This window comes from Labrus mixtus, chromosome 9, assembly GCF_963584025.1.
Source record: "Labrus mixtus chromosome 9, fLabMix1.1, whole genome shotgun sequence".
Lineage (NCBI taxonomy): Eukaryota > Metazoa > Chordata > Actinopteri > Labriformes > Labridae > Labrus > Labrus mixtus.
In genome coordinates, this window is record NC_083620.1 from 14622867 (window position 1) to 14647018 (window position 24152).

Genomic DNA, 24152 nt, shown 5'->3' on the forward strand with positions numbered 1-24152 from the left:
TCTGAAAACACCTCAAGTGAACTCAACGTTATAAGAAAATGATCTAAAGTGTGTTTTCTGACGATAGTTTGAAAAAAACCTGTGATAAATAAAGTGTGTGTGTGATCATTTAAACTTTTAAAATAGGGTAGGGTTTATATAAAAAATAATTAAATAATTAATACTTTGCCACGTTCATTATTTTAACTGTAAATAACAATGAAGTTGCATAACATGATAAAGTGCCTGTCATCTATTTAATGTGGGGTAGACTATGTTTCTATCTGAGAGTGCAGGGTGATAAACTGTCTGACAGAGAGACGGCCAAATGGGAGTCACTCTGATCTGAGAGGTGGGGGATGGGGTGTGGGGGGGCAATAATGAGATACAGATGGTAGCGGTATGTCTATACACACACACACACACACACACACACACACACACACATTGTCCTGCAGTCTAAAATACACTCAGACTGATTTTTTTTCAACAGATTCAATTTCCGGTTGAAATCTCTCTCTCTTTTTTTTTTTTAACTTTCTTACAATAATGTACACATTTGACAGATTTTATTTACATCCACACACCCAATGGTTTCTAAAAATTTGCCTCCAAAGTAATAGAGCCAACCAAAAATAACATTGAAGTTATCTATCAAACCAAACAGCCATTTGATTGTCTCTACTTTCTCTGAACTCATAATATTTGTGTGTGCTTCTTTGAACCTGCAATAACAGATTATTTTCATTCAGACACAGCTAAATTCAGCTGAAACACAACACTGACATATATTCACCTTATTGGGGGGGATCTAGCATATTTACAAGAAAACAATGGTATTTTCAACAGATTCTGAGGATATTACTGGCAGAAGACTTTTTCAGTTTTTCTTCTGTCCAGCACTTCAATGTAAGTATATCATTCTAGTTCTTTTTGTGTCTGTTTCGTTCTCCACTAACTCCTAGATGAAATATGGGGTGCTATGGCAGCTTTATCATCCATCAAGAGACGTTTTGCTAAAAAAAAAACCAAAAAAAAAAACATCATGTCATGGTAAAGAGAGGAGTTAAAGTACATTAAAACAGTAAAGTTGTGGTTCAAAACAGGAGCCCAAAGATCCTGAAACTCATATGATTCATTGTTGATATTAAAAATGTAGATTTTTGCCTCCTTAAGAAAATCAAATTTCCCTGTTGCTTTGAAGCTATGTTAATAAAATATAAATGTCGGCTGACTATTTAACATAAAATTTGGATTTGTGCCTGGAGACTCCATAAGTCTCTACTTCCAGCACACGTCCTGATTCATCTGACCACACACACACACACACACACACACACACACACACACACACACACACACACACACACACACACACACACACACACCAGAGGTAGTGAGTTTGTCTGGAAGAGGCAGAGACAGAGAGGAGGAGGTCTGGGAATGCTGACGAGGGGAGGAGATCTGAGGGGGGGAGGAGAGGTGGAAAGTTGCAACTTCAGGGCAATATGGACCGCATGCTTTGGGAAAGAATGCATGTAGGAGAGTGAAAGAGCAAATGACAACGAAGACAGGAGGAGAGAGGAGTGGGAGGAAAGAAGCAAGGAAGAAGGGAGGGATCTAAGTCGAGGCTGCAGCGTGGCTCTGTGTCTGAATGAAAGAACCTCTCTCTCCCACTCTCTCCTGCGGTCTGCATGTATGGCTAGTGTCTGCTGCAGCAAGTGAGCACATGTCCAGAGCAAACACAGCGAGGCTCTGCCACTGACTTCAAACTGGAAGTAAATATTTAGCAGAAACTTCAGCAAGTGGTGGCTCTTCTATTGCTCAAGTTCTTGGATTTCATTTGTCTTTCTAAGAATCTGGACTACCTCTCATCAATGGGACTGCTTTTTAAAGAATACGTTTCTAGATGAGAACTTATTTTGGAGAACTTATCATGTGATGGACATCAAGTTTCAGCAACTGTATCCATTCAACAACTTGTGATTCAAAGAAGCTTTTGCTAAGTGAGACAGACTGAACCTCTCAGGACTTTGGGACATTGGTTCTGACACACTACGTTGACGGCTGCACTTTAAATCTCCTCACCATCAAGAGAGTTCACTGGATCTGGATTAGTTTCACCTGATTTGACCTCATTAACACACCTCAAAAGGGCAATTTGAAATACAAGTGGAGACAAATTAAACCAGAGCAATTCTAAGAGCTTTGTAGATCTTCAACTAACTTGCAGCCAGGTGTGATGCTGAGTCAGTGTGTTTGACACACACGGTTCCCTTTGAGACAAATGAGGGCATTCAAAACTACAAAACTTTTCTGAAACTGATCCAATTGAAATTGTTGGATCAAGAGCAAAAATATCCAGAACTGTAAGACAGACATTAAGCCATGACCCTAGTGACCTGTGATCACTTTCCTCACCTCCTTCCTCTCGTCCTGCTGTTGCTCCTCCCGGCCTGGCAGGGGTGCTGTCACCCGCAGTGTTTGGACTACAAGCCTCCGTTTGAGCCCCGACAGCCGCTGGTCTTCTGTAAAGAATATACAAAGTTTGGATGCTGTGATCTGGAGAAAGATGGGGAAATATCTGTCAGATTTTACAACATCATGGCAAACTTTGACCATTCAGGCTACATGACCTGTGGCAAGTACTTACGCAGCATCCTCTGCCAAGTAAGAAAAACATTCTATTGTTCTCATAATTAGTGTAATTTACTGTAAATCCATATAGGAAAGAAGTTATATTTTGTGTCAATTGCAGTTGTATGCTATTGTACTGAAAATGAGGACCTGTGACCCGCTAAAGTTAAAAGAAATAAGCAATAGAATATTTTTTTATGAGGAATATGAATGAAACTTTTTCAATGAGTGACTGCTGTCACAGATGAAGTTGTTCCAAATATGTCAGGAATAAAAGTTGAACATGTGGCTGACAAAGTGTTTGCCATGTTTCATAATTTGAGCCGTTTCTTCCTCTCCCATTTATTTTGTCAGCTAGCTAATAATGATTCAATTAGCATTAGAGGGCACCAATCTGAGGGTACAATTTTCCCTCTCACTCCTAAAAACGCTGTGGTTTGGTTCGTCAGTGAAAGCTGATCTCTCCAAAGAGCACTAACTAACAAAACATGTGGTTAAATGGCTTCGTGGGGGAGTTGACATCTGTTAGACAGCATTTTACTCATGCTTGGAGAGCTGAACCGCAGGTTTACTGGTGGACCTGTGTGATTTGATGGGTAAGCCTGTAATTGGACTTTGTAAAGCTAAACACAAACAATAATGGACTGCATTGACTGTGGTCTTGAATAAAAAACATAAAATGACCATTTTATGAAAGCCTATTAAGGTATTGTCTCGAACAGGTTAAACAATGGCTTGGTTTATTTTATTTTGTTAATGTAATCCGTATGAGTCAACATTGTTTTGTCTTCTCCAGATTCCAAAAAGCTTAGACACAGACACAGACATAGGCATGAATAAGCTGGACTCCATACCCTGAAGGTGAATGAATACAAATGGATGCAAAAAAAACTCAATAGCACATTTAACTGTCCTTTCCATTTTTTTTTTTTTGGTAATTTCCATTCAAAAAACATTTCACGTCATCAGAAGATTACCCACAGTTAAAAACTACATTAACCTTGATTCTACAGAAATATCAGTGGCAGCCAAAAAATGGTGAGCATACAAACTCACAAGTACAGTAAACTGATTGTGTTGAAACTTACATTTGCTCCCACATTTGCAGTTTTTACTTTCCTTTGAATGCAACAGCTGCAACTGAATAAGCCTGACAACGCTTTTAGAAATCTACTTAAAAAGAAAAAAAGTTAATGGTTATTTCATTTAATGAGTATTTCTATTTCAGTGTCACTGCTTTTTGGTGTACTTTTGGAGCTGGCTAATCTTAGGCGGATTCCAGGCGTAACCAAACTCTCGACAATTGGCAGAATGAGGCTTGAGGCCGGTCCCACATACTGATTGCATAATTAAATGCTGACTTTGCAGCAATGACACTAACCATGTGCATTATTTAAGTGAGGTGTAGCACAATTTTGTCAAGGCTCATAAACCTTTGGATAAGAATCTTAATTTTGCAGAAGCCAAGACCAACAATATTTGGTCAGTTGAAAGAAGTTAGTGAAAGTCTTCATTGCACTTGAATGCATCACAAACTATCTTAAGACACTGACAAATCCACTGACTTGTAAAATATAGGTTTCAATCATTATGGTAATTATAGCCCGCTGTGGTTCTTTCCAAGCAGAGCAGGCTGCGTCCTGAGAGTAATGACAGTGCAGCAGTGCACATACGATTTACAACAGTTTAGTTAGGGGATAGTTTGAGCTGGAGTTCAAAACAAAGTAAATATATAAAGCTTAGAAAGGACCTGCTACATAAGATTGCATGCAGACATTCTTTCAACCAATGAGCTCATTTAAATAACAAGGTTGGAATTGTTTGCAGAATATTGCAGGCATACTTTTTATTTGCATGTCAAATGTTAACTTAGAGGTACATGGAAGTAATGGTTTCAAGCTTTCCATTTTTTTTATTTCTGTCTTTTGTCCAACGGGATGACCCAAACACTGTTGGCTGTGTGCCTGCTGGTCCTTTGAATACTTTTTATAGACCCTTTGTTCAGATTTCTTTTTGGATCCACTTTTTGGAGCCACTTGAAACTGATATTTTAAGCTCCCAGGTTTCTTTTTTTTGTAGCAAAAGATGCCCTGGAGACGCTCATGTTACCCCATTGGTTCTGATCCTGGGTAAACGCTCATGTTACCCCATTGGTTCTGATCCTGGGTAAACGCTCCACACTGTGGGCCTCTGTTCAAGCTACACTGCAGGAGCTTCCTGGCTTTGGTATTAAGGAGACAGTGAAAAGAGAAACAGAGAGAGACAGGCTGATGGAGGGAGAGAAAGACAGACAGAGGGGAAATGAAGTGTGAATAGATATGTGTCAGGGAGACAGGAGGGAGATTTTTTATCATCCCCAGCTTAACCGACTAAACAAACCACCATTTCCTCCTCTGGCTTCGGGTACAGGATATATCATGTTTCTGCAGAAGAGATAGTAGACAAAAAGCAAGAGGGGACTAAGGGGATATAAAAAAAAGACTAAATACAGATATATCAACACAAACGAAACACACAGTGGGAAGAATTATTGAGTTAAAAGTTGAATTGTATGGTGCTGCTTGGTTACAGAGTAATCCCAGATTCATAAAGTACGTGTACACATACTTTACTTAAGTAAAAAGTTGCCCTCGGGGAGCACAATGTTCTATTGGGGTAAAGGGGTACTATGAGCTCTTTAAGATATGGTCTGCCTATTAAGACCTTTGTGGGTGAAAAGAAGGTTTTAAAATTATATTCTAGATTCAGACCATTATAAAATAATGTATGTCTCTGAGGTGTCTCTGCATAAGAAGCAAAACATTTCTGATCATTCAGGCCTTAATGTCCTAAAGGTGTACTTTTGGTTTAAATAGCTGATGAGTTTCACCTGGCTTCAATGATAAGTAGAATTGAGTGTCGTCTGCATACATTGGAAGTTAATGGTGTGTTTCCTCATGAAGTGACCTAGATGTAAGCTTAAAATAATTGGTCCAAGTACCATACCTTGTGGAACTTGGTTACTAACTTTGATGTGCAAATATGACTTAACATTAACATGTACAACCCGAGATAATTCTGATATGATTTAAATTTACTTAGCAACCCTAACATCTAACAGGACCAGTGCTGTAAATATATGATAGTGCTCCAGTGTGCGTTGGCAATGTTGGCTAGTCTACTTCCATCCATTTCGCTACAAGTTCTTCCTGTCCAACATTGCAGTCACCCTTTCTCAGTTTTTGGATTCCATCGCCAGCCTCCTTTTTATGGAAAAATCTATATAAAATGTTTTCTTTACATCTTTACATCTTTCATGCTATATGTAATGATGGATACTCCAAGGTTGTTCCATGTAGGTTAAAATAGTTCCTGATGGTGGGAAGGTGGTGCACAATATACTTAATGCTTTAAAGCCAATAAAGAATCCTCTTTTGAAAATGATAGGAACTGAAAGAACCCATATTTGTGTAAAAGAAAAAATAACAGTAAATCAATCCTGAACTTAGGTAGAATTTAGTACAATCCTTGGGTTGGGAATCCCAGGGTGGTCCCCTAGGTCTCATTGCTACATTTTTCCTTTATAAATGTAACTATTAATGTTGTTGTGTATGGAGATTTTTGAGCGTGGCGTACACACAGAAATGCAGTGCTATACACAGTTAGAGTGTAAAAATGTAAAAGTTAAGTATGTAACTTTATGAATCCATGTAGTTTTGTTTGCATTCTTGAACTTTCTATCATGGCTCCATATTGTTTTTTTTGTAGGTAAAACAGTGAGAGTTCTCCTTGCACATATGTATTTTGTTACTTGCTATCATAGTGTGTGTTAAAGCTGAAGTCGGTGCTCAGGCTCTGTCTGCATTGCATTGATTAAATTTGAATTTAAAAAAGCCTTGAGAACCATTTTAGAATAATTATTGGGACAAAAGAAAACTGAATCGTTTCCCTCTGTCATTGTTAAGCACCTTTAAGCCCTCTAGTAGTGTTTCTGCATGTTTGCTCTACCAGCAGCAAAAATGTTGTGGATTTTTATTTTCACTCTTCTATTCTGCGGTCCAGTCAAGTTTTCGATTAACTTATTTGCCATCCATCTGCTTGCCATGACTCTTCTTCTCTCTGTTACATATTAAAACACCATGTGGGCCTTACTGTATACAGCACAAGAAGTCAGGAAGACACAGCACATGGGGAAAAAAAGCTTTCATATCCCGCTGAAGTTTTAATTTTATTCTATTCTAAACTGTCTAGCAAAAACACCAAATTATAGCAGTTTGAAGTGGCTGCATTGTCAGGGAACAGCTGTTAGCAGTTACATGTATTTATCCTAACCTATCATAGCAGGCGCCGAAAGAAGAGAATGTCTCAGAATACAATATATTGTTATTTTACTATAGACGCTGAAGACCAAACAATGCACTCTTTACTTTCCCCTTTTAATTACTTCCCGGATATGCTATTTCATCTGAAACACCGGCATGACTCTGACGATAAATACAGTGTCCTACTATGAGGAGCGTTCACTCACTTGCCCTGGATAAAACAATACATCTTATGTCAATGCTGATAATGTTCTATGCATGCATTAGTTGTGTTTTCTGATGAAAAAACCCATTCCACTTCCAATTTTTTTTTTCACATCAAAAATGTAAACCAAGGCTGTTTTGGCAGAATGCTAATACAGTCACCTCATCTGACCCTGACCAGGTGCTATAGTTACAAGCATTTGTAACTGTTATAAATCTACTCAGTGAGTCTTCCATCTGCTCTGCATCCCAGTTTGCGTCAGGAAGTTCCTTCATCAATGGCAGCTCACACTGAAAACATCTTTTGTTTTCAACTAAAGATATTTAACAAGAAGTCTCTGATCTCTTTCCAACAATGCACTTTTACTTTCATGTCACTTAACAAAGATTCACTGTTATAACTTATGTTCTAGTTTAAGGGTTCCATCGAGGTAACACATCTGAAGTTGCATGAGGAAAAACATTTAAAAAGCCTGGAACTTAAAACCCCAAACAATGTTTTCTCCTAACAGTATTAAACCTATTTTTCATGGATTCCGGACCAAATAGCTGAGGTGTCAAACAGGCTCTAGAGTATTTGCCATGGATATGGGAAATCAAGGATCTCCAGGAAAATACATTTAAATAAAATTAACATCTAGGAAATCAGTGAGATTCAAAGGCACATTTGAGCTTAATTCTCAGAGAAAATTGAACACTGAAGTGTTAAATCTTAATGTAGGACTATTGATACTATTTAAAAGAAAATGGACCTTTGAGTGTGCACAGACAACCACGTTTTGATTTTATGAAAGATACGTGTTATCCATTGTTAGGCGTGTAGCCGACATTATTGACAGGTGGGCACGACGAGGCTTAAAATCCTCCTCAGCTCCAGCTTTCAGCCTGTTGTTAGGTTGACTGAAAGTTAGGCTGAGACAGGATTTCCAGCATGGTGGCTGCTGCCGATGAGCCTCCGGAGCCCCCTGCCGTAACAGATAGCTGACGTCACTCAGGCTTTGTCCATTAATATTTGCAGTCTACGATAGTCACCCATTGCTACCTTTTTCTTTATAAATGTAACTATTAATGTTGTTGTGTATGGAGATTTTTGAGCATGGCGTACACACAGAAATGCACACAAATGCAGTGCTAGACAGAGTTTGAGTGTAAAAATGTAAAAGTTAAGTTAACTTTATGCATTCATATAGTTTTGTTTGCATTCTTGAACTTTCTATCATGGCTCCATGTTTTTTTTTCTTTCTTATAATAAAGGCTTATTTGAATTATATATTGTAACTCAGAGAGAGTAACGTTTCTTGTAATTGCAGGTGTTTGACAACATCATGAAAATAAATGAAAAAACTGCTTTTGTCCATTTTGACATTATTTAAAAAGTGCATTTTTAGTCTGTGAAACAACAAAAATTTGAAACACATTTATCCGTCTCTAGGAATTGAGAGACAATGGCACATAAGGTTTAAAGGCCTGCAACTCTGTGAATATGACTAAGAGTCTGTCTAAGTTGTTTGATGTGTGTGCTGAGTAATTTAACTTTTTTTGCTTGTGGTCAGTTTTTGCTTAAAACCTTTATTTAGAAGAACAAAGGTCAACAAAACATTTTCTTCTATAAAGAAAATAAAGCTCACTATAATCTGCTGTAGATTAAATTTAATAGACATTTTATGAGTAACTAAGGGATATTTTGATGCTTTGGTTTTTTGTTTCCTGGTGATGATTGGTGAAGTTAGTCTGGCACTGACTGAAGGAGCACCAGTCGGCCACACGTTGGTTGGGGTGTCGTGTTTTTTTCTGTGCCTGCAGCTTGTCATTCTGGGTGTGGACAGTGTGGTTGTGACTTAATAACTGACTGGACCTTTCCGGGATCCATTTATATCAGGATGCACTCAGACAGCCTGTGACCCAGGCCTGACCAGTCATAGTTAGGCGGTGAGGTAGAATAACTACACAAATCCTATACTGATGTGATCTGTAGATGTCCTTCACTCTTCTACTCTTACTCTTAAAGATCCATATGAAACCAGAAATATCCCTCAAGTACACAGATTGAATAATGAATGTTTCAGTGATTAGGATATTTATCTCTTCGCAGGAGTGTTCCCCATACTCTGCCCACCTGTATGACGCTGAAGATGCTAACACACCCATGCGGATGCTGCCTGGACTGTGTCCTCATTACTGCTCCGAGTATTGGAGCCAGTGTCGCTACACGCTCAGTCTCCTCCTGGAGGACTTTGGGGGCCCGCACCAGTTTGCAAACCTGACTGCAACCATAGAAGAAGACAGCAGGAGGTTCTGTGACTTTCTGGAGCTGAAGGACAAACAGTACTGCTATCCTAATGTACTGACCAATACAGGTAATAAAGAAACACGCATCAATGAAAACTCAGACATGTCTGATCAAAGAGCGAGCTTGGTTTGAGGAAAATCTAATCGTATAAACTTCTTTATTACTCCTGACGTACATAAACTCCCGACATGAACACACAGGTTTTTAAATACACATTTTATTTGCCTTAACTACCAAGTCTAATTATGATTTATTGCCAGGCTTTGCCACTCCTCAGAAGGCACACTGGGTTTGCTGTTCGTTGAAAGCATCATTTTTGGCTGGCTTATTTTGCAGCAAAGCAAATAGTTCCTGGTTTATATCACAGTCACGCAAGTTTAAGTGCAGGCAGATGATCATGATCTGCTGATGCAAAATATTGACTTCTTAATGCTCTTCTTGATATCGGTCTTTTGCATTTGGTGCACCTTTTCCTCAATGTTCAGTTAAACCCCATGCAAAGATTCCGTCTGGATTTGCCACTACAATGAATGCCTTTCTCTCTCATTGTAAATGCATGAGGGGTGATAATTAGCCAATGTGAGTGACCGTGCCCTTAGGTTTGTAGTTGCTTGGGTTTTGGAGTTAAATCATGAGCTGTGATTATTTTAAAACAAACGGTCCAAAATAAGGAAAAGAAGAATGATATGAAAATACCTGGAGATTTAATCGTGACTTCAAATACATGACAATTTTATTGTGTGACAGTATAGCTGAATAAGTAATGCTCTAGTCCAAAGTAAATTTGGTGTTAGTTGGTATTGTAACATGTTAAAAAATCTTGATCACTTGAATAAAAGAAAGCCTCTCTTTATGATGACACATCATTACCATGTATTCCTGGTTTTCTTGCTCATCTCTTGTCTCCTCTTCTCTGTTTATAGAGCTGAATGCTAACCTCGGCTTTGTGAGTGAAGATCCAACAGGATGTCTCGAGTTGTGTTTGCAGGAGGTTGCAAATGGGCTCCGAAACCCTGTGGCCATGATCCACGCAGATGATGGGACTCATCGCTTCTTTGTGGCCGAGCAGCTGGGTTACGTTTGGGCGTATCTGGCTAACGGCTCCAGGATCGACCGTCCTTTCCTCAACCTCACTCGAGCTGTGCTTACGTCGCCGTGGGCTGGAGACGAGAGAGGATTCCTCTGCATAGCCCTACACCCGAGGTTTTACTTTCTCAACAATAATAGTTATCAGTATGGGCTATGATAAGACACTGAAGCTCATGTTTTAAGTCTTTTTTTTTGTAGAAAATGTCATGATGTGTAAAGTTTGTCTTTACCCTCTGTTTAGGTTCACTGTGGTCAGAAAGGCCTATGTATACTACTCTGTGTCTGTAAAGAAAGAGGAAAGGATACGTATCAGTGAGTTCACACTGTTACCACATGACGACAACCAACTGGACCACTCCTCTGAGAGGTGAGGCGTTCACAGTCTGAGGAACACTAGTTGAACACAGAAACAATACTTGAAGGCCAGTAAAGAAGCACGTTTTGTATGTTGAGTTGTTCATGGAGATGCCTATCTCTGTGGCATCTATCAGCATGTAAGGTTTAGAAGGGAACTTAATTAAATTAAGTTTGCGTAAATGAAAAAAAATTATATTTAAACAGTATTTAAATATTGATGTGTTTAATTATCTGAAACATATTTTTAACTGTATTTCTTGATAAATCCTCTTAGCCTCTGATTGGTTAGCTATGTGATTAGGAACCAGGAAGTGTTGTGAAGCTAATGACTGGAAGCAAACAGCTAAATGCTGCTTCAGAAAGTTACCTGTCTCTATCTTGCTGTTCCTTCCACACATTAGTGATCTGATGACCACATATAGAGCCCTCAGGCTACACATGCATGAGTGTTTGATACAAGTTATGTAAGTCGTTAAACTAATGTGCATCCTGGTTCACCGTATAGAACCATTCTTGAAGTGACAGAGCCAGCATCCAATCACAACGGAGGACAACTTCTGTTCGGCCATGACGGGTATCTGTACATCTTCATTGGTGACGGTGGACGAGCTGGGGATCCATTTGGAAAGTTTGGCAATGCACAGAACAAGTTAGTATGATTTAACAAATATATGTGCCTGAAGGAGCCGCATCATCATGTTGATTGTTGTATCTGCTAACACCGATACCTTAAAACTCCTGCAGTGGAGCTGTGTTGTTGTTAGGGAATGTGTTTCCATGCCACAACAGACAACCTGTAGATAAACGGTTCAGCTATGACGTGAGTCTGGGGAAAAGATTGACGCATAATCATTTAAAATATTCCAGTGCCTTGCAAAACTCCAGCATGATATGCAATTTAAGATAAGTGTTTGCTTTTGGAGGTTGTTCAATTGAAACATGCAAAATTAAAGAAGTTACCTTGACTTCAAAAAGTATTCTAGGTAAACATTAAGTAGTGAGAACCGGCTCGAACTGGCAAAAAAACGAGTTCCTGTTAATTAAATTCCATTTAAATTAAGTCAAATGAAAAGGAATAAAAATGAAGGTGAAGACACATTTCAACACTGTAAAGACTTAAAGGTTGCTCAATCACAGCTGATGAATTATAGCTCTCTGAGTAATGGCTACTTTCCACTGGTTGATTTCACAGAAACTGAGGATCTTCCTGGCCTGAGAACCTGCTCGTATAACGCATATTAGTCATCTGACAACACCAATCATCATAAAGTTCTTTTATCTTTGAGACATGCCAGGCCCTGTTGAGCACTTTTAGAAAATTGCAATGATGAAGTTTCCAAGTCTAAAGAGAAGACTTCAGTTATGTCTACTTTGAAATGAGGAGTGTTGAACACCATTTGACGGGCCCTGTGTAGTTACATTAACTGTAACCCTGTGAGATTGTTGCAGAAGCAGATTACAATTAGCTGTGATTAGGAGTGACAGAAATGTCTGATGATAGAATTATCATTTAAAGAAATGATGCAGAAATGTCAGACGGTGTGTAGAGTATCCCTGCATTATCTTTTAACAGCACACATTAATGGGCTTTTGACCGGTATCGTTTCAAAGTTTAAAGCTGAGTTAAGCAGCCACAGAGGGGCCTGCTCTTCTCAGTCTGGAGACATTTGAAATGAAATAACAAACCCAGCATGAGAGTAATTAAGTTTTTTAAGTTAACAAGAGGTGGCATGATGTGTTTATGCCAGGAGCAGTGCAAACATAGTCTATAAAAGGGGGATTCATTAAAAGGGACTTCAGAGCATTATTTGCCTTTTCTTTTTAAAACCACCATCATTAATAGACATTACTCACTCTTACACCATAAGACCTTTATATTATAACTAATCTGATTTACATTGGATATAGTCTTGATGTGTCTCGAGGCAATGTGTGTGTTTCTTTTTATATATTTGTGCTCTTAAAAGGTATTGATGCTATTCATTTCACTGTCATGAAGATCACCTAGCTAGGGAGTGTGTGCAACTATCACTATTCATTATCATTACCAACACACAGCGACTGAAATGTTAAATACAGCCCAAGGGTTAAAATGCATCGAATGCAAGTCTTATAACTCATTTGCATTTTACATTGCAAAACATCCTTAGGCTATCACGCAGTTAAAAAAAAAAAGCTATAATTGAATTCTGGACTAGACAAATACTTGGAAGTTGGTAACAGACCAAAATACATGTGTCTGTTGTATAAATATCCAAATGAAATTTCCTCTTGTCATCTTCTAAGTCTGCAGAGAAGCTGTAGTGAAACTGAACTGTTTGTTTACTTAAGCAAAGATGCTGACACCTTGCATTCAGACAGTCTGAGTTTTGGTTTGTAGCTTTCTCTGAGGGGTTTTGTTGACTTGCTGTATTAGCCGTTCTGGGAATGAGGGAGGAAACACCCTGCCAAGTCCAATATTGACAGTGTGCACACTGTGGACCGCCACACACTGGTATGTGGAGAGTGAAAGGTGGGATTGGGAAGAGTGGAAATTGGGTATAATAAGGAGAAAGCGGAAAAGGAATAGGGAGGAGAGAGGTGCAAAGTGATCAACAGGGGAGGAACGTTGAAAACAGAAAAAGGTAGAGTAGGTGGTAGGGACAAAAATGATCACATTTAATGGAATTAGCTCAGATGGCTTAACAGGTAATGATGTGAAAATGGAGTGCAAAGTTACCAAAAATAGGATGTTGAGTGGAAATGTATAACTGTAAGTGGCAGGCTGATTTGCAGAAGATAAGTAAATGAAAACGGTTCGAGGATTGAGCGGAGGATTGCAAGGTTTAAGAACAGAAAGTTGCAGAAACAAATACAAAGATGGTCAGGAGAGCATTTTTGAAGTTGCCTAGAATACAGCTTGACTGTGTATGACCAGTGAGTGAAATTAAGGCCAAATTGTTACAATAATAGTCAATATAACTGTCTTTAAACCCCTCCTGAAGACATTGATTGGCTCCCATATATTTGTAAAGAGCAACAGCCAATGGGGAAACTCAGCTCATGTGTGTCAGGCCAGAGTCTTTGGAGTAAAGATAAACTTTATTGATAAACTTTATTGATCCCCGTGGGGGAAATTTGTGCATTGCAGCAGCTCCAGAAAACAGGGGACGGGAATACAATTATTAAAAATAAAAATAGAAGTTAAAATCAAATCAAACATATTTACATTCAGTTAAATAAAAAAATACAATAATGTAAAGTTACACAGTAACTACAAAAAAACTACAAAAAAGGTTTTGTGAGTATGTAAAGGTGAAACATCTCTTGGAAAAAAAAATAACAAAAGCTCTGTGTCGAATAGGTCAACGCTGCTTGGCAAGGTGCTGCGTGTTGATGTTGAAGACAATGATGAGAGCGTTCCGTACAGCATTCCCCCAGACAACCCGTTCGTGGAGGAGAAAGACGCAAGACCGGGTAAATCCATTTTAAGCTATTCTTCATGTATTAAATGATCTTGTGTAGTGATTGTTGGGATTAACTTAATATTTAAGACCCAATGCACAAATTGGTAATTCTAATCTTGACTTTGTTTCAATTGATAGAACATAAGAGCTCACAAACAATTACTCTTACTCCCCTCTATTCTCTTACTGAGGAAAACCAGGCACAGTAAATGTGCTATCTTTCCAGAAATGTGGCTTTGGTTCTTGTATACAGCCGCAGGCATGCGTGCTGTGTCAGGTTTCAATCGTCTTTCTTCCTTTCTTTGCAGAGATTTATGCCTATGGAGTTCGCAACATGTGGCGCTGCTCCATTGACCGTGGTGACCCCGCTACAGGCCGAGGTAGAGGCAGGATGCTGTGTGGTGACGTAGGCCAGAACAAATATGAAGAGGTGGACATCATTTCTAAAGGTATGATGACTTAAAGCATAAATTATACATTATTATCAAGGACGATGTTCAAGATCCTAGATTATGGATCCTAAAAAAGTTGTTTGAAATGAGCTGCAGTTGTTGTCTCATCCACATGTCATATACAGTAAAACTCAAAAGACCACACAGGCGCTGAGTCACACACTATAGTTTAATCTCCCTAACAATTAGGTTAAAATGGATCTGAGGGAAAGGGTTAGAAATGCCCCAAAAAAGCATGAAATAAACATCCAATTAAAGCTTGTTAAGCAAATCTGTGTGTCTGTTTATAGTCCAGACACTATTTCTGCTGTCCCACAGTGTGTTTCCTGCATTTTGAGACAATTCCATTTAGAAAGAATCGTACTATTTCACTGTGGAGTAACTCTGACTTTGTCTATTCATGTCTATAGGAGGCAACTATGGATGGAGGGCCAAAGAAGGCTTCAGCTGCTACGATCGCAAACTGTGTCAGAACTCCTCTCTAGGTGAGGCCACTGTTCGAGGCTGCTTTCATTCACTTCCAAAGTCAAATATTTACACAAAAGGACAGTGACAAGAGCTGTGACACACATCTTTTGACTCTCAGTTTTTTGATCCACAATTCTACGTCAGATATTAGAATTTTTGAATAGGTGTAGCATTACTGTGTGAGAGCCTGTGAACAGTAACTTCTTCATGTTATTTCATGGTCTAATCTGTGGGTGAAGGTGTGCTTTCATATACCCCTAATTCATATTCCTCATTCATGACCTTCATTGAATTTATTCATGGTTATATTATTGTTTTCTTGATATGGGGACACTCATATCAGACTCATTGTCCTCTGTCTAGATGACACCCTGCCCATCTTTGCCTACCCTCACAAGTTGGGCAAGTCAGTGACTGGAGGATACATCTACAGAGGCTGCCAGATGCCCAACCTCAATGGACTCTACATCTTTGGGGATTTCATGAGTGGGTATGTGATTTAAGTTTTATTAATAATATGATGAAGTCCATCACTTTGTGTTTGAATTGATAGTTGCAATAACCCCCCCCCCCCCTAAAAAAAAAAACAAGCCATCCTGCTCCAAGCCATTTTACTATAAATTAAATTAGCATTGTAGCCTTATGTTCAGAATTGGTCCACTGATATGGACAGATGTGGTTCAGTGGTAGAGTCAGTCATCTCTAAACCAGAAGGTGGACGGTTCAATCCCCTGCACCTGCAGACACATGTCTGTGTGTCCTTGGCGCTTTCTCTGCGTCTAAAAGACGTGTATGAATGGGATTAGTTCATACGGATGGCCACTTTACATAGCAACCTCTGCCATAAATGGGTGGGTGTGACCTGCGGTGGAAAGGCCCTGACACACCGATGAGATTGTCGGCTGTCGGTCCTAGTTGGACGGTTGGTGAGCGATCGTCGGCCTAGTTTTTGAGGTGTGTCCTGCTCCATTGCTACCCATCGACACCCATCTGCGGTCTGCGTCAGTGCGGTTTGAGAGTAATCACTCTGATTGGCTGTTCGTAGGTTTCATTTAACTCCAGCTCTTGACACAGGCTCAGGAAAGCCCCTTGAGCCGGCCGCTGTAGTATCCATGCTTTCACCAATTTAGTGCAGTTTTTCCTTATTTGTCGCTTCCACCTCTTCTTTTCTTTTTCCACGATAAAAGACCAAGGACTGACAACGCCAGTGCCATTTTCAACTTTTTATCAGACATTATTCTTGATTAGAATTACCTATATTATGAGTGGTGACGGTGACCGACAGCAGTGTGAAAATCGTCTTCTAGTATCATAACAATGGACTACTGCCATCTGCTGGCATAGAGAGTTACTTCCTCTCATGCATGTGCAAACCGTATGTGGTGGTTTGTAGTCTTTGCGGTGTGTTCAAGTGCTACTTTTTGGCCAAAGACAAAGGCGTCATGAGGCCTCGTGAGGCCTTCGTTGCCACTGGTTCTTTGCCGTCTGCTTGTTGTGTCAGGGCCTTTAAAGCACTTTGAGTAGTCAGAAGACTAGAAAAGGGTCATACAAGCTCAAGTCCATTTACCATTTGACCATTTGTGTTTGTAGGGAAAAAGTGCAGAGTCTTTCCCCAATTAGGGTCTAGCCAGATATTGGCCCTAAATACGACATGGGTCAATCTTTGTCTTTTAAGTTTGGATGTTTAACTAAACCTTCTTATTAATCGAATAATCCACTGGCACATCCAGAAAAACAATAAATGACTCTGGAGAAAAATGAAGAAATAAGGAGTGTTAGACTTGCACAGGCCTGATTTCAATATTATAGTAAGAATACATGCAAGTGAAAGCTTTTGTGCTGTTTGGTTCTTTTCAGGCGTCTGATGTCTCTGAAGGAGAGTAAAATCACCGGGGAATGGCAGTACAACGAGGTCTGCATGGGAAGAGACCAGACCTGCAGGTTCCCCAAACTCATCAACAGTCACTATAAATACATCATCTCTTTTGCTGAGGATGAAGCAGGTAAGAACTGTGACTGTGCTTGTGTAATTTACCTTTATTGTTAAATTTATTTGGATGTGACAAGTAAAAACAGCAAAAAAAAAAAAGCTGACATATAACCTACATAATGTATTCTGAAAGCTTATACATAATGAGGTGATTCGGCAAAAAGTAAGTTGTGTGTAAAAGGTTTGTCAATGTGTTTTCATCTTGTGAACTTGTTGATCGTATTAAATTACTTCTTAACTGTTCCCATTTCTAAGGAGTTAACAGCAGCCAGGAGAGAATGTTCTTTGGCTCTAAATCTGGTTTGAATTAAAGAGACTGCTGATTTACCAGGAAGAGTGTTGCACACATGCTGCGCTGGCCTTAAATAATCCTTTTCTTTTACTCTGAAAGTGTCTTGGAGAAGATTTAAGATGAAAAGTTCAAGCAAAGTCCACATCCTGTCGCTGTATAAACACCTTTTGTAACTTGTTATGTGTGCTCTCTCCTATTTCCTGTTTTGCTTTATTCATGGCGCTCTCTTTGACTTTCTTGATCTGTCCCCCATCCTAACTTGTAAATACCAACTTCCTTCTTCCCTTTCTACCTTTAGTTCACCTTTCCCCTCTTTCTTCTCTCTGTTTCATAAATGTCGTTTTGTTTTTGGCCATTACCCTTCACATATTGCTGTCTGTCTCACACGCTCTCCCTTACCTCTCTCCATCTCTGCAGGTGAACTTTACTTCTTAGCCACTGGAAAGGCGAGTTCCACAGCCAGAGCAGGAATCATTTATAAGATAGTGGACCCTTCAAGGTAGCACTTCAACAACACTTATCACTCACAAGTGTGATGTAAAATGTTGATGTAAAACTTAAAAATTCTGAAATATGATTGGGCTGTTAAAGTGCTATGATGGTCGAGAGTATGTGGAGCTCCCTTACTTTCAATCGTATTACTCCCAACAGATTAGGATTGGTCATGTAACAAATTTAGCCTCCAGCCAAACTGATCTCAGTAATGATAATAATATAGATTTCTTCAGGGGGAAAACATCTATCTCCAAATCCAATCTACATGGACTTTTATTTTGTAACATCACAATGTGTAGACTTCCTGTTCAGTTCCGTATTTGATCCAAAGTACTCTAAAGTCAGAGGCTGACTGAACTGCATTTTTGAGTGGTCATTGATCTTATAGGAGCACATCGCATAAACAGACATTTTTAATAAGTCTCTCTTCAGAGTTTTCAGAGTTTTTTTTTAAAGAACTGTGACCAGGATTTGAAAAGATCAAGACACTGAATTAAAACAAAACAAAGCAATGATTTCAACCAGGACCTTCTCAAAAAACAAACAAAGTAACATGGCAGATCTATCTTGTTCTAAGAAAGAATACACAGGTTATAATGTTTCTGTGATGATGTCCCCAATTTACCTGTCCAGCTGTAGTAAGCCTAGAAATGATGACCTTATAGAATACACTTAAACATTTAAAAAAGTACTTTAAGAAGAATCTCCATAAATATGTAATGTGTTACATCATGCATGTGCTTTTTTTATCTTTCCTAACCGCGCAGGCGAGCACCACCAGGAAAATGCAGCATCAAGCCTTTGCCTGTTCAAATAAAGGGAAAACTGATTCATTTCTACCCAAAAGAAGGTAAGGGGAGTCTTTAGCTTCCCTTTTAGCCATTTTGCACCAAAACCTTTTTATAGCTCTGTCTACTCAATGCAAGCAAAATAATCATGTGTATTGATATCATTATTGTTTTGCTCTGCAAAATTGAGTTCAGTTATGCAGTATAGAGATATGTATCGATTTGTTTACACATATTATGACGTCTTATTTGTTCCTTTCTGTTCATTTTCAGAGTTTACTATCAACAAGAAACCCACCACCACACCTGTACCCAAAACAACCACAACAACAAAAACACCCCCAAAGAGAAAATCAACATCTATAAAAATAATAAAACCACCTATGCCAACAAGAAAAACAATAAGAAAAACATCACTACCACCACCAACAACAGCATCGACAACAAAAACACCAATAACACCAGCTCCAACAGCTGAAACAACAAAGACAACAAGAAAGCCAATGAGAAATACACCAACACCAGCGACAACAAGAAAGCCAACGAGAAATACACCAACACCAGCGACAACAATGCCAACTATCAAAGCAACAACACCAACACAAACGACTCCAGCAACAACAGTAAATCCAACAACTGTCCAGAGGGCCGTGGCAACAACCCCCGCCAGAACCACACCCACGGGTAGGCCTACTGGTGCACCTGTTTACCCAGCCAGCTCCACCCATTACCAAAACACTCAGCCATCTTTGTACACAACCGTTAAGTCAACTGTTAGAAAGACCATTGAACCCACCAGTAGACCAGTGCAGGACGTAGTGCGGGGAAAAGCCACGAGTGTCAGACCAGACGGTTTCTTCTTCTGCGCTCTATTGTTGCTTTACATGCTAACATGCTAATAGCTACATTGACATTTTTCAACTCATCTCCTGCCATATCTTCAGATTGAAGATTGTGCGCAATTTTCTTTTACCATGAATAATATGACTTGGCATCTCTGATACAACGACAGATAATTGTCTCTCTCCTCATATCACCTACAGGCTGTTAAATAACTATAACAATTAATATGTATAAATCACACAATACAAATTATGAAATAATTTAAATGGTTTGGCAGCTAGATCAAAGTTACTGTATATGGACGCTAGGTCTGTATGAGAGAATATGAACAGAGGTACAGCTCTTGTTTTTTCAAGACATTTATGGCATTGAGAAAACAGAGAGAAATGATGACACAAGTGCAAAATACTAATAATAATTTTATTTGAATAACACTTTTCAACAAGGAGCACAAAGTGAAATTGTGCACAAGAAAAAGCCACAAATAATCAGTCTAATACAAGCAGATAATGAAAAGAAAGAATTTACAAACGTAACAGCTCAACTTATTAGAACAACTGAAATCATTATAAATTCTCTTTTGTTTTAATTCACATCAAGTTGTCTTTGTAGCAAGCCAATCGATGCAATTTAGTTTTTGTGTTCAATCAGTTTTGCACTTTATTTGTACCTCCTCTGCACTACAAAAGTAAATGAAAAAAAAATCAAAGAAAGCACGTAATACATCATATTTACTTCTTAGAATGAAATTAGACATTAATTGTATGAATTCCATCATTTATAGTCAAATTGTTAGAATCTTTATTTTTAATTACTGTAACATTTCCTTTTTCTACTTTTGCTTCTTTTCTGATGTCTGATAGAAAGCGAACCCCCTCGTTCGCTTGTACGAATCATATACTGTGGATGGTGAGGATGAGCCTTTTGCACAAGCTTGTGTCAAACTCAGGTACAGGAGAGTTAGGCATGCCAGAAGTGGCATTAATTCCCAAACTTAACTTCCTGCCTGCGTTTAATTCTTTGGCTGGTACAAGAGTCTAAAGCAGGATAAATGGTGCTTCTTTTTGTTGGGTATTTGCACTACTTTGATTTAAGTCAGGCACTTTGGTGTTATTTATTTTGAATAAATGTTTCTGCATCAGCTCCAGTTTGGACATTCATCTTTGTGTCTTTGTGTTAATGTCTTTCCCTTGTCTGTTCTTAAGGATAACGTTGCTTGTTTGATCTTTTTAGCCAAATCAGAGCTTTGTAAAACAGAGATAGATCCAAATGACCAAATGTGTGTACTACTGTTTTCATTTTTGGAAGTATGCTTCTTTGTTTTCCTGAACATTTTCTTAGTGGAGTTGCCACTCTTGTAACATGTAAGATGACAACAAAAGATTTCAGTTACCATAACTGAACCAGCTAACCATCTGTAACTAAAAACCGTTAGCATTAACTTAGCATACAGACTGGGAACAGCTAGCTTGGCTCTGTCCAGAGGAAACAAACTCCAGTTATAAGAAACTCTAAAAAACTACCAACAGGTTTTTATCTTTATAAAATGTTGAAAAAACTGTTGTGGATTTAGTTGGGTTATGTGACTATTTCTTGGCCTAATGACTTTCTGGACACTTTGAAACTTTGGCTTTTATTTGTTACAACATTGTCGTGTGCCAAATGTAATACAGAGCCGATAGGTCGGTCTTGGTACCTTTGGAAAGACCCAAGCCGGCTTTCTTTCCTGTTTTCACCTGTTTTCAGGCATTGTGCTACGCTAAGCTCACCTGCTGCCGACATAGCTTTGAATTTAACATACAGATACTAGAGTTGTGTAAACCTTTGTATCTAACACTTGCCTAGAACGTTTAAAAAAATAATGATGTATAAAAGAGAAAAAATATATTTTTTAGAGATATATTTAATCATATTTTAAACTACATATATTCAAATAAAGAGGGTGATTCTGTCTCTCCCTCAGGTTATCGAACAACCATCATGACTGCAGCCTTCTCTAAGATTGCTCAAATCCCAATCATCACCACACCTCAAACCAGGAGACATGGGAAACCCCTTCAATACCCCCAGGGTACAACCTCCCAACCAATAACCACACTACAGCCCACTCCTCAGGCCACAACGCGGCTGCCATACTGGAGCCAGAGCCCAATGGCGTCTCCTCAGAGACCACCAATCAACACATCGCTGCCTAAATCCCAGGAGGAGAGGCTGTGGATTGGAGTGAAGATGGAAAGTGCCGGGGAGGGTAACCAGGTATTTAAGAGGCCCCGAGGAAGAGATAGAGGTCGCGGTTACAAGAGAGGAAGAGGAAGAAAGATACGGGTCGGCTCTGTGCGACTGGTGAGCGCTGACGGTTTATCAGATCGAGGAAGAGTTGAGATCTTTATACGTGGGGAGTGGGGGACAGTGTGCGACGACCTATTCAACACCAAGGCAGCTACTGTAGTGTGCCGACAGCTCGGCTTCACGACCGCATTTGCAGTGATGAAAAGAGCTGCACTGGGGGAGGCAGACAGGAGCGTCAGGATCCTGCTAGATGACGTGGAGTGTGAGGGTGGGGAGAGATCGCTCTTACAGTGCAAGAGGTCCAGAGTTGGGAAACACAACTGCACACATGGGGAAGATGTAGGGGTGATCTGCGGTTAGCACGGAGGAATTGAAATTCAAAGCAAAGTCTAGGAAGTCAAGGAGAAGATGGTGTATATCACAAACAGGAAGTGACAGGATTAAAGGAGAGAGTAATTATGGAAGGTGTAGATGTATATATATCAGCTTGCATACATTTGAGGACATTTCTTTCTTCATATTTTCATGTCTTACATATGTGTTTGAGCCTCTCCCACTGCTTATGGCAAAGAATGTCTATATATATATAGAGGATACTTTTTTCATTTTTTAACCCCCAATGCTCAAAAGCATCTCCTAAACTCACTCAATCCCCTTTTTATACTCAAACTATTTTTTATAGTGTTTTTTAGTTTGTAATTTTAAATGACACCCCAAACTTACTTCACAAGTATTCAATGTCTTGATTCCCGTCTGTCTGCAAAGTTGTGTATATGATATAACGGAGGGGTATTGTTTGCTGTGTCTTTGTTATATCTGAAAATCTACATGTTAGACTTTATTTTTTATCACATGTTCTAGTGTCGAAATTTGACATCTCAACACAAAAATGGACCTAATGTGATAGAGACAAAGAGCTTTATTATATTGTTTTTCCCACTAGCTCACAGTAGATGTGTGTTACACAGAAAACAATCTTAAAAACATTGCAACTGGAACTGTTATTAAAAAAACAATAGTTTTAAAGAATATGAATGAATATCATTTATCGAAAAACTTTTAACATGGACTGAGTGAATCTTGGAGAAACTTAACTTTGTATGTTCTGGCTGTATGTGTTCTGTTTACACTCTTAAAAGATATTCATTGCAAATCAATGCACATCCTGTTAAAATAGTCTTTTGTTTTAAGAATATATTTGTATTTTTGTATTGCATCATTTCAGCAGTGTCTTTTTTAGTTATTTTAATACTGTTTTTGAATGTAGTTTTAAGATTTAAAAAAATGTACAATCTAAAGAGTTTGTAACATAAAATGCAGGGCATTCTTTCTGATGAATGTAAAAAAATGTTTCCAGTGTTATATAATGAGATCCGAGGGCACAGGGTGCTCACCTTATGTATAAAGTTTTTTTTGCAAATGAGTTACGTCTTACGTTATCATTATCATTATCATCATTATCATGTGCTTAAGAGCGCTTTAAATTAGGATGGACCCCCCCGCCCCACATTTTTTTCACATACAAACACACAGAAAAAAGGACAGCTTAAGCGGGGAGCACTGTATCCGCCTGTATAACAGACATTTTGAGAGAACAAGCATTGTTGGCATTTCAAGTAGGCTATTCAACAACATCTTGTGATCTGAAACAGAATTTGTTTAGGGGGTCAGAAGGTCAAACTGAACTGTCTAAATCTTTAAATGTTTAGAGAGAAAACAGACAAGAATAGTTCTAATTGATGACAGTTCGGCCATGTGGAAGCCAGGTCACTGCATTTCTTTATAATGTATTTCAAATGCGACCAGAACCATCCACAGAGGAGCTTTTGGGTTTCAGACATTTTTTGGCAGAATCTTTTCCCTTCAATTCCTCTAAACCCCTCTTTATTTTCTCCTGTGTTCAATTTTTAAGTGGAAGTCAGCCACCTCATCATAAAAGTACAGTCACATGACAAGCAATGCTTACTTCATAGCAAACATTTGTGGCAGAAAGGTATCAGTGGATAGATTTGGCAGAGTATATGCTGTCTTGGATATAAGAATGTCTTCATGATTTTCAGCCAAACAGGCTGAACTTAAATCTGAACAGTATGGAAAAAGAATAAATTAGCCATAAAGAAAAGAAAAAAAGATTAAATGAATCATCTCCACTTCACTCTGCGGAGGGGAAGTTTCAAATCAGTTGAACGTGAGAAAATGCCAGCCAACACATTATTTTGCACCTTAATGTAG

General features: G+C 38.8%; 1 protein-coding gene across 1 annotated transcript; it reads left to right on the forward strand.

The window, feature by feature from the left end:
- Positions 1-1475: 1475 nt before the first annotated feature.
- Positions 1476-23343, forward strand: si:ch211-136a13.1 (HHIP-like protein 1). Its single transcript, XM_061046419.1, has 14 exons — positions 1476-2649; positions 9214-9478; positions 10335-10614; positions 10742-10867; positions 11363-11506; positions 14201-14313; positions 14612-14752; positions 15166-15240; positions 15587-15713; positions 17081-17226; positions 17923-18004; positions 18768-18850; positions 19062-19472; positions 21595-23343. The coding sequence occupies exons 1-14, from the start codon at positions 2368-2370 to the stop codon at positions 22278-22280; spliced, it is 2961 nt and encodes a 986-aa protein (XP_060902402.1). The 5' UTR covers positions 1476-2367; the 3' UTR covers positions 22281-23343.
- Positions 23344-24152: the final 809 nt, after the last annotated feature.

Coding starts and splice junctions, on each gene's coding strand:
- si:ch211-136a13.1 (XM_061046419.1), top strand. CDS start 2,368: ATGACCCTAGTGACCTGTGATCACTTTCCTCACCTCCTTCCTCTCGTC. Junction 17,227..17,922: donor TTTTGCTGAGGATGAAGCAG/GTAAGAACTGTG, acceptor CCATCTCTGCAG/GTGAACTTTACTTCTTAGCC. Junction 18,851..19,061: donor TCATTTCTACCCAAAAGAAG/GTAAGGGGAGTC, acceptor GTTCATTTTCAG/AGTTTACTATCAACAAGAAA.